The sequence below is a fragment of the Salminus brasiliensis genome, chromosome 2 (genome assembly GCF_030463535.1).
Source record: "Salminus brasiliensis chromosome 2, fSalBra1.hap2, whole genome shotgun sequence".
Taxonomy (NCBI): domain Eukaryota; kingdom Metazoa; phylum Chordata; class Actinopteri; order Characiformes; family Bryconidae; genus Salminus; species Salminus brasiliensis.
Window position 1 is genome coordinate 29,105,282 of NC_132879.1, and position 11,103 is coordinate 29,116,384.

General features: G+C 42.5%; 3 protein-coding genes across 3 annotated transcripts; 2 read left to right on the forward strand and 1 right to left on the reverse strand.

The window, feature by feature from the left end:
- Positions 1-814: 814 nt before the first annotated feature.
- Positions 815-5,001, reverse strand: kcnj11l (potassium inwardly rectifying channel subfamily J member 11, like). Its single transcript, XM_072672314.1, has 5 exons — positions 3,606-5,001; positions 3,186-3,422; positions 2,696-2,965; positions 2,399-2,606; positions 815-2,202 (listed from the first exon to the last, which is right to left on the reverse strand). Exons 1-5 carry the CDS (start codon positions 3,762-3,764, stop codon positions 1,760-1,762), a joined length of 1,317 nt encoding a protein of 438 aa, XP_072528415.1. The 5' UTR covers positions 3,765-5,001; the 3' UTR covers positions 815-1,759.
- bet1l (Bet1 golgi vesicular membrane trafficking protein-like) lies at positions 4,775-7,139 on the forward strand. The gene is made up of 4 exons (XM_072672315.1): positions 4,775-5,039; positions 5,810-5,904; positions 6,038-6,094; positions 6,437-7,139. The coding sequence occupies exons 1-4, from the start codon at positions 5,018-5,020 to the stop codon at positions 6,602-6,604; spliced, it is 342 nt and encodes a 113-aa protein (XP_072528416.1). The 5' UTR covers positions 4,775-5,017; the 3' UTR covers positions 6,605-7,139.
- A 1,504-nt stretch (positions 7,140-8,643) lies between these two features.
- Positions 8,644-10,358, forward strand: arpp19b (cAMP-regulated phosphoprotein 19b). Its single transcript, XM_072673788.1, has 3 exons — positions 8,644-8,829; positions 9,212-9,334; positions 9,455-10,358. The coding sequence occupies exons 1-3, from the start codon at positions 8,770-8,772 to the stop codon at positions 9,623-9,625; spliced, it is 354 nt and encodes a 117-aa protein (XP_072529889.1). The 5' UTR covers positions 8,644-8,769; the 3' UTR covers positions 9,626-10,358.
- Positions 10,359-11,103: the final 745 nt, after the last annotated feature.

The following is an 11,103-nucleotide window of genomic DNA, read 5'->3' on the forward strand; positions in this document are numbered from 1 at the left end:
GCTCCCCGGGCGCTGGAGTTGGCTGTGTGTGTACTCACTGCCCCTAACACGTGTGTGTGTGAGTGTGTGTTCACTACCAGATGGGTTAAATGCGGAGGACACATTTCGCTGTACAGTCCACACTGTACAGTGACAAATACGTGCACCTTTATCCTTTATCAAATAAGAAATGTGATTATAAAAAAACACATGAATCTGAATGGATCTGTTCTTACTTCTTCATAATCATAAATATTAAACCTCTTACTTCATTCTGTAATTCTAAAAATCTTAACAAACCTTAGGAAGACTGTGGCAGAGTTCGCTGTATGTTAAGACAAAAACATAGGAAGGGAAATCCAAATAATCTTTTACAGCTGCCTCTGCCCAGCTGCTGAGTTGTAATCTGATGACATAACGAGATGTACGAGCATGCACAGAGCCTTCCAAAAGTAGGCAGACGATGAAGTCCAAATTGTTGTTTTCGCTACACACTCAGACGCTTTGGATTAAAGGAGAACATCAGGCAAAAGCACAGACTGCACTCAATTTTGGGGTATTTCTGGGTCCAACGATAATGACAGCCGTGAATTAACTGAAAGGCAACGGAGGTTCACTTAAAATTCTAATGCTACTGAAGTAAGCAGAAAGTCCACTGCTGAGAATCTGCTGACATCACTGCTTTGGTATCGGCCTGTTAGTCAATATATAGGCCTTAGAGCTGATTACAGGGGGGGTGGGGGGTGGGGGACAGTATCTTGAAGAAAAACAAACAAAAAGAGGCAAAGCCACAGTTTTAAACAGCATGACAAATGTGGATAAAAAGAACACCAGGTCAGATAAAAAATAATTTATTAAATATATTTATACCACAATTTATACTATAAATGCACAAATAAATGAATTTGTAATTATAACTTACAATCAGTTCAGTAAAGAATGTGGTCAACACAACAGTTACAGTAGCTTCAGTAGTTTCACAATGAAGAAAAAGGAATGTGAACAAGTGACTAAAATCCCCATATTTGCGCATCCCACAACATAAAGGGCACCAAAACACACAAACTACATGTAAACAAGTCAGGACTCAGTACAGTTACAGTAACACTGATTCATAAAAGAGGAGCACAGAAAAACACTGGAACATACTACAACACCAATAAACGTCTAAACAAGATTAAAATACACTTTTAAAAATAGGAGTATGTGGGACTCTTGTACACCGCATACAGCTGCCTTGTGTGTGTTGCTTATATTTCTACACGTCTTCAAAATATACACTGCTGGGCTCAGGAGCTCAGGAGCTTAGAGGGAAAGGTAGAAACCTTCTTGAAGGAAATGTTTCTTAACCTAATCTCCAAATCCTGCATCTGTAGCAAACAGTGGATTACCAAGGACAGTAATGTTAAAACATGAACCTAAAAAATAATAAAAAAAATCCACTGACTTGAAACACTTAAAAACTAAAGCACCTGCCCACTGGCTCCTATTAATGATGGAATTATGTTGTAAGTAGAGGAATATTACTGTCCAGGTATGCTACAGATGCACCAAATAGAGACTAGACTGTTGGTGTGTTTCTTAAAAGCAGAACAACCAAGTATCTCAGTAAAGTGCAGATATCGTGGAAAAGTTCATTAAAATTCATTTTTTCAAGTTCATAAAAAAGCCCAAAAACACCAAAAGGTTACAAGAGAAAAATCTCAACAGCATTAAAGCACTCTAAAGCTACACTGTAATCTCCACAGCAGTAACCACTGTACAGTATATCAGCTAGATTTTAATCACTCATATCCTCCATGGTCTCCTCCTCAATCTCTCTCCCTATTACCTCTAGTTTCACCGTCTTCTTCTGCCCCTTCTTCTCCTTCCCTTTCTCATTGTCCTCCTTCTCGGCTGGAGCGTACCACGGCCTGGCTGTGTTGTCGTCACAGGCCCGGCCACCGCCCCTCCTGTACCCGCCCCGCCCAGCCCTCACCAGCCCCCAGCCCTGCGGCTTGCCCTCATGTGGTCCGTTGTCCTGCACCCCTCTGGTCTGGTCTAGCTCCTTGGCGCTGAGGGCGGGCATCCGCACAGGCACGGTATTGCCAAATTTGGAGTAATCCACTGAGTAGCGCCCGTCCTCCTCCGTCATGATGGAGACAAAGCGCCGCCCCCATAGGATTTCGTCTGGTGTGTAAGAGGTGCGTGCCTGCATGGTGATGCCAGTGGTCTCCACGACACCTGTTAATAAGACAAACATGACTAAATACAAGCACTCGTTGTTCCAAGCTAATGTGCTGAATGCTGGATTCAGAGAATGTCTATTTAACCATCACTGACTTAGGTTTATCTGACAGAATTTCCTAACCTTATATGGCACAGTTTTACATGCTTCTAAACTGTGCCCTTAATAAAGTTAAAAAACTTAAAAAACTACCTTCCAGTATGACGATGATTTCCAGGTCTTCGTTGGCCAGCGACTGGGCAGATACCTCATAGAGTGGGCTTCCTCTCTCAATGGTGTGACTTATGATAAGTGGTGAGACAAGGAAGATGCCGTTGCTCCTGAGGGGGTTTTCCACCTGGATGTCCAGCTGGCAGACTGGAATCACCTCCCCTTCTGCTGTCACTGTCCTCCGAATTACCTGAGTGCAACATTACAGAAAAAGATGAATCTACATCCACTTGGTATACATGAAGCATCTCTGGAATTAACAGCTCAGTACTCCCTTACCTGCAGCTGAATGGTAGCGGAGATGATCATGCTCTTTCTTAAGTCTCCAACGCGGAACATGAACGTGGGCCTGCCGTTGCGTGGTGCGATCACAGCATTGCGGGAAAAGATGAGCGTCTCTGCTCGTCGATTAGCCTGAGCTGTCTTCATAAACACACAGCCCAGCATAACTGCATTGATGATGAGGCCCAGAATGTTCTGGATGATCAAAACTGTGATGGCCAGTGGGCACTCCTCAGTCACCATCCTCCCGCCGAAACCAATGGTCACCTGACATTAGAAACACAGCAAGTTAAAAAGGTACTAAGAGGTCAAAGACAAAAACAGCCAGTGATACAGTGAGCACCCAGGCCTGGAGTGGTGGCCAGCATTCACTGCAGTGCCCAGGGAGCAGAGTGTTAACGGCTTTGCTCAAGGGCCCAACAGTGGCATCTTAGTAAAACCAGGAGACTGTCCACCAAAGTTTCCTCCTATGCAGCCAGTGGCTCACCTGCACCTCGATCGAGAAGAGGAATGCTGAGGTGAAAGAGTGAATGGCAGTGACACAGGGAACATGCCCACGATCATGGGGATCACGTGGCTCCAGGTCACCGTGTGCAAAGGCCAGGAGCCACCACACCATGGCGAAGAGCATCCATGAGCAGAGGAATGCCGAGGTGAAGATGAGCAGCGAATGCTGCCACTTGAGGTCCACCATTGTAGTGAAAACATCTTGGAGAAACCGACCCTGAAGGGAGAAACGGAGAATGAGAACAATTCACTCTAAAGCATCTAAAGAGCATCAACAGATTCTGATAGTCTTGCTTTATCAAGAACATGAATTAGCCTACATGATGACACAGCTGAAAATATATAACAATAAAAGCTAGAAGTTATATAAAATAATGACTGCTTAATTACAGGGTCCTACCTGTTCCCGTATATTCTTATGAGCAACGTTGCAGGATCCACTCTTGGTAATAAAGCGAGCACGCTGCGATTTGGTGCGAAAGCGGTTGGGCTGTGTGGCATCTTCAGCCAGTCGTGTAAGCAGAAATCCATCGGGCAGCAGGCCTTTCCGGGCCAACATTTCTGGGCTTCAGAGCTTTGCTCTAACAAACTACTTGCCGAAACCTCACTAAACAGACTGCTGTTAAGCTTTTAAAAGATCACGCTTAAGCTAGATCCATGTCCATCGTTCAGAATCTACTGGACTTACTACTTGTGTTTATTAAATGTCTTATTACTGTTATATTATATACACAATTGCCCAGGTTTTTGAAGTCTGCATTACTGGAGAGGAGAGGTGTCCTTACACGATAAGGTTTTACTCAACACTATGAACAGCAGGCTTGTGTACAGACCTACTACAGAGTAGCCTGATCTTACTCACACATCACATCACATCCCATCCCAGTATTTATGTAAAGCCCAGACTCTCACTGAACAGAAGACTACTGCAACATCACAGAGAGATTATCATGAGCTTCAGTTCAACAGCGTCAACGGTGCTCGAACACGGCCATCTGTATCAGATATCACTGACTATTTTTCTTTGTTGTCATATTCAGAGAACATCCACATAAAAAATACATAATAAAAATGTCTAGATTTGAATTTTGCTACCGTGCCTACCTAGACAAACCAGCGAGACACCTGCCTTGAAAACAGCGCTCGATCAGACTCACTACCGACCGCACTGTAATATTACAACAACAAAACCCAGGTTACACCTAATCGCATCAACACGAGCAGCTAGCTACCACACAAAATCCCCAAATTACCGTCAGCTATATTACATGGCCGTGTCTGTTTATCTAAGGTTAGCTAGCTAGCCGCCATTGGCCACAAACACTAATCATAACTCAGTATTTCGCTCGTAAGCTAGCTGTTAATGACGCTAAATCGCGATTTTCGAAGTAGAAATATGAAGTTAATACCATCGTCAAACGCAAACGACCTTCCTGGCGGGTTTTGAACGGAGGATGCTATCTAGCTATCTGGCTGGACATCTTATGCAACGCATCTGCGATGATGATGATGATGATGAGCAGCAGCAGCAGCAGCAGCGGAGCTGATCCGAGCCGAGCCGAGCGCCGCAGCTCCCCACCTCATCCGCAATGAGAGGACGGACAGAGGAGGACCAACATATCCCACAATCCTCCGCGCCTCCTCGCTCAGGATTTCAGGACGTCTGACGTGTTGTGGTTTGTAATGAAACTGACTCGTTAGTCGTTTTTACTCTCCGGTTTGGTTTAAAGCGCATTTTTAGACAGACTGCTCCTCAACCATAGCGATTTGACAGCAGGACTCGTAGCTGCAGTAAAGGGATCGTCCGTAAAGATGGCTGATCACTGGAACAGGGGTGAGTGACACGTCGCAGATCTTAGACAGCAGTTTTTAAAGTTGGGTCACTTGGCAGGGTTTTGTCATTTTACTACAAACTGAAAATCACGTTATTTATTTAACTAATACGATAAAAAAGGATCCAGTGTTTACCACTAACTTTTACCGAGTTAGATAATTGACAATAATGCAACACCATTAACATTGTGTGTTAGCTAGCTAGCTGTGTAAACACATCTGAGGATCCTGTTGTCAAGCTTCCAGATGTTGTCAGGTTGCCGGGCTGTACACACACTCACGAGTCACACACATCTATTTAATAATCCTATTCTGGGGTTTATAATGTTTAGGTTTGGCTTATGGGGCTTTTGTTAGAGATCTGGTGCCACAGACATTGAAAATGTTCTGTTTTACTGTAACATCAAGACAGGTTCAACCACTGAAATATAGAAAATATATTTGAACCCTGACCTTAGAGTTGAAAAAACAAAAACATGGCCCACCAATCTGTTCCCTCTGTTGGATCAATCCTTCCCTCAGTTCAGAGGGGACGCTATAGTTAAACCAAGGGAATGATTTATTAAATCGAGGGAACAATTTATTAAATTAAGCAAATGTTGTATTCAATTTTAGGGACCATTTATTAAATAATCTATTATTCTATTAAAATCAACCCTCATACTAACCCTGACAAAATGCATTGTCAGACCCCTACATTTGGACAGAAGAATTATTGACACCCTGTTCAATTAAAGAATGTGTATACCTCTTCCACCCCTGTCCCTCCAGGACATGGAGCTCACGGAGCTGTAGATGATATGCTGGATGCAGAAAACAAACGCATGGCTGAGAACCTTGCAACCAAAGTATCCAGACTTAAGTCGGTATGTCAGTCAATTAATACAGTCAGTGAAGAGCATCTGGCTAAATACATAACATAGTGTTCATGATATGGGCCAGAATGTGTTTATACATGTATGTATGTGTTTATTTATTTATCTGTCTTCTCATTTACAGCTGGCATTTGACATTGACAAAGAGGCTGAAGAACAGAATTCATACTTGGATGGCATGGTGTGTATTATTCTCACCACAGTTCAATTTAGTCCTTACCTTAAAACAGTTCTGTAATATAGACTGAGACTAGACTGAATGTACATTTAGAAAAGTGGTTCTTGGAGCTAATTATCAGAACTCATATTGTGATTAGATTGCTGCTACTTTTTTTATTTCTCTGCTTTTCCACTTTTCCTATTTATGTCTACCCTTCTTATATTCTAGATTTTTTTATTTTATTTATTCAATAATTGCTCTTTGGATGAAACTGGGACCTTGAGATCTCAATTTCGTTCCACCCCATGTACCACACGTGATGCAAATGAGCTTCTTTAACCATGGTTGTATTATTTTTTTCAGGACTCAAACTTCCTTAGTGCAACTGGACTGTTGACAGGGAGCGTGAAGAGGTTTTCCACAATGGTGCGTTCTAGCAGAGACAACCGGAAGATCCTGTGTTATGTATCCATAGGGTTGGTGTTGACATTCTTTGTGCTTTATTATCTAGTCAGGAGACTACAGAACTGACAGATATTTTCCTAATATTTGTTAGATTATCTTCTCAGTTTTATGAGAAAAATAAACACTTGTGTGAATGCAGTACTTCATTCTTTTTCTTGTTTACACAATAAAACAGTTTTACTGATGTGCTAGCTGGCATCAACCTGCTATATTTGATGGGGATGACTGAACTGAAAGGTTGTTTGTTCTGTTCTGGGAGACTTGCTAACTATACGAATCTTGCTTTTTTTTTTGCATTACAATGTCATAACAAAATATTTTTTTCCCCAAAATAGGCTTATTGTGCTTAAAAACATAACATGAGCAATGCCATGGACCAGTTTCTGTTGTTTTGAACTTCTTTTCATTGCGTACATATGAACATGATTGATGTGAGTGTGAGAACTAAAATCCTGTATTTTAGTTCTTTAGGGCTTTGGATGAATTCTGCTGATTATGTAACTGAGGATAGACAGAGTTATCTACCATGTTTTATCTTTTATTGACTGGATATATATAACTAAGATTACTTTTCTGTTAACTAATAAAATTTTGTCTTGTACATTTCTGTGCGTTTTCTTTGACTATCATTTGCCTTGATTACAGTCCAAAGCACTTGTTGCCGTCCAAAGACAAAAGTAGGTCTGTTGAAGTGAAGAGAATCATACAAAACGCTATGCTCCCTATAATTCAAAAACAATGTTAAAAAATAACTCCAGCCTCCCAACTCTAGTCTCATTACATCAACATTACTCAACATAGATAGTCATCATACATCTTTACCTAAACTGTGTCCGAATTCTCAAGACAATATTAAATTGTATACTATCATATCATGTTACATTAAGAGGCAAAGAGTCTTGAATACTTAGACTATGCTAATTATCTCCCTGTAGAACCATTTATAGGTGGCAAAATTAGTGATGGCAGGAGTATTTAATATTTTGAGTGTAAGCCCACAGTTTTTTAAGAAATACCTTGATAAACCCCACTGCTTTATAGCTCCTCTAAATGGGTGGAGCACTGCAGACTAAGTATTGCCCATCTGTTATAATGCACAGTTTATTAAGCGCCATTCAACTCATTTGTAGGTCGTGTAGTAGTGTGGAAATTGACCACTGGCCAATGGTTGTGGTCAGCAGAACAATAACACTCACATGTCCACAAGTGGACCTCCACTGATCCCCCTGCTGTGATCAGTTGCACATGCACAATGCACACACTGCAATCTATACAGCGCATCTGCTGTGTCTCCTAGGTCATAATGCCCCCCCCTCCCACTCCCTTGCAAATATTTTACGTATACATAATATAGACATTCACATCTTCAGCTGTACTTCATTGTCAAGCTGTCACTGCTGGGTTTTCGAGCAAGGCCCTTCACCCTCTCTGCTTCCCCGGGTGCTGGAGTTGGCTGGTGTGTGTATGCTTATTTCCCCCTAGTTCACACTGTGTGTGTGTGTTCACATCCACCGATGGGTTAAATGTGGAGGACACATTTTGCTGTACATAATACAGTGATAAATATTTGCACCATTTCCTTGAACATGGTGGATTAAAATATCGATAGAGATTCATACGTAAGTCCTGAGCCCTGGGTAGAGTTGGCAGGCTCCTGATTTCCCTGCTAAATTGGGCTAGTTCCAAAAAGCAGTTGCAGGTCAAATTTGTCAAGATCTGGCATGCATTTTTTTGTTAACTACTTTGAAAATGTACCACCAAAGCGTTAAACTGCCGACAGTAAAAAACAAGCTCCGTTATAAACTTATATTGATCCTAATTCGAGTAGCTGGAAACCTAAGGACAGACAAGCAGGCGCGGTAGACTTTAGCTGGGGGGGGGCTTGGGGTGATGGTTTGATGATTCTAAATGTTAGGTGGAGGTGGAGAACATACACAAGGTCATTTCAGTGAGTACGTATACAAATAAGTATGTAAACATATCATAAATCACAATTTGCGCACGTTTCAGTATCTGATGGGCAGAGCTGGCGATCCCCGGCCCCGGGTCGGTAGAGGGCGCTACTACAAACAGCAGAGGATTCCATGTGGACTCCGTCCAAAAAGTTCATTTCCATCAGCCACCGCTAGCAGGACAGCGGCTTTGTGGCGGATCTTCTGGAGACTAACGAGCAGTTTAAGGCTGCCGTGGTGAAGAAAGGAAAGACTGTTATTTACACTAGATTTACCTTCATGTCTAACGACGCGGAGACGAATCAGGCCATGGAGGAGGCGACTACGGAGGAGCAGCAGGTGAGCGCATCCTCCACAGCTAACGCTAGCAGACCAGCTAGCCAGGTTCCCGTTAACATGCCCACTATTCTCATATTGATATTGCTGAAGATGGCAAACTCTCCTAAGCGCGTCTTTATAGACAGGTGTGTTGTGGGGTTGAGGTGGTTGGCTGTTGTTGTTTTATTTGACTGGTTTTGTTTGTATTTAGCTGATTTAACGCTAGCTAGCCTGCTGCTTGCCCTGCCGTGTCTGAGGTGGAGACTGGCGCCTGTTTGGTGTTGGTCAATGACTGTCCAGCAAGCGAGCTAGAGATTGAGATTTTCCTCTTTCGTTCATTTGCTGTTTGGTCACTGAATGTTTCCTGCTAATTTCCATGTCTGTGTTCTCATATATCGTGCAGGAGATGGAGGATACGGTTGTGAGTCCTGAGAAAGCAGAAGAAGCCAAGCTCAAGGCTCGATACCCACATCTAAGGACCAAGCCAGGTGGTTCAGACCTTCTGAGGAAAAGGCTACAGAAAGGGGTAACTGATTTTATTTACATTTCTATTTAGTCCCTGATGTTTCTGGGGGGAGGGAGGGGGGGATTGACAATGCCAGTGTTGTCTGAACTGAATGTTTATAAGAGCTCTGTCTTTCCGCAGCAAAAGTACTTTGACTCTGGGGATTACAACATGGCCAAAGCCAAGATGAAGAATAAACAGCTTCCAGCAGCCACGGCAGAAAAAACTGAGATCACTGGAGATCACATCCCCACTCCTCAGGACCTGCCCCAAAGGAAGCCCTCGCTTGTAGCCAGCAAACTGGCTGTCTGATAAGAACTTTGTGGACTCTGTCCTCCTACCATTCCTGATGTCTTGATCTCCCTTTACCTCCATTTTTCTGTATTGTGTTATTTCCCCCTGTCCCATTTTCTTACCTTTCTATTGCCTGTTTAATTGTTCTGAAAAAAAAATGCATTTTGATAAAGGAAAAAAAAAAAATTAGGACACTGTTGGCTACTGGGTGCTCTCTTCACCTATTCATCTGTGGAAATGAGGTTCTTGCTGCAGAAGTAGATTTAGTTACAAAGTCTACTCCTAGATTTGAACATGCTGTAAGCTGACTGAAGCAATTGTGCATTTTTAGAGTTTTACATTTTTATGCACTCGTTCCCCTGCAGTGATTCATGTACGTTAACATTGTTTGATTGAAAGATTTGAGCAGACCGTGATTGCTGACCATGCCCCTCTCATTTGTCAAATCTATGTCTAGAGACACGGTGTTCTTGATGCGTGTTGTTTTCCTCCTCCGTGTGAATGAGGTAAATGGCCTTACTGGTATCTGCTGCAGTTTCTCTTGGGCAATATTTGCTCACTCTGAGAGGGGAGCTTTTTGTGGCGCTTGAGCTTGAAGTATGTATTTTGTTCCGTCTCCTCCTCCTCCTCTTCCTCCTCATTAAGATCATCTACTTGGGGCAGCTCGCTCAAATAATATCCAAACTGGGCACAAGCATTTACTGTCACGGCTGTGCCATTTGTTTTGTAAATAAAATAGTTTTGCACAATATCTAGCAGATCTGTCTCCTCTTCTGTTGTCGGCCTATCTGCATGTTTACTTAAACACCGGATTTCTGTATGTGCTGCTGAAGGGCTTTGCTTAAGGAAGAAGTTGCTGTGTGACTATTCGAATCTGTTTGGCTGGACAGTGTATGCACAAGGAGGTGTAGGGAGTTGGATTGCCTCATTTAACAACTGATTAAAAAAAAAAATCAATCCTCTTCTTGTGTGAGATGCACTTAAAATTTAAGCATGTAATTAATCACATAACCAACAACTGAATGTAGTATGAAATTAACTTTTGATTGGTGTAAAGTGATAAATGTGTAATTATACTTTGCTTTGGACAAAATTCTAATGGTACCAATTATGCGTTTTCATCACATATAACTGTAATATATGGGGTACGCCGTGACCTGAACCAACAGGACCTGACTGAAGTGACCTTGAGCAAAGCACCCAACCCCTGACTGCTCCCCAGGTGCTGCAGACAGGGCTGTCCACCACTCTGGGCACATGTGCTCACTGTCCCACGAGTGCGTGTTCAGTGTACGGATGGGTTAAAGGTGGAGGTCAGATTCCTGTGTGCAGCACAAACAGTGATTGAGCCCTTCTTCTAATTCTTCTTCTTTAATAAATCATTCACTTAATAGACACAATTCTTGTTTTCCTGTCATCTTTAAAATGTTTGCCGGGGTCAAAAGCATATGATTATATTACGCCACGGTGCACCAGTGGGCGGGGAATATCACAAT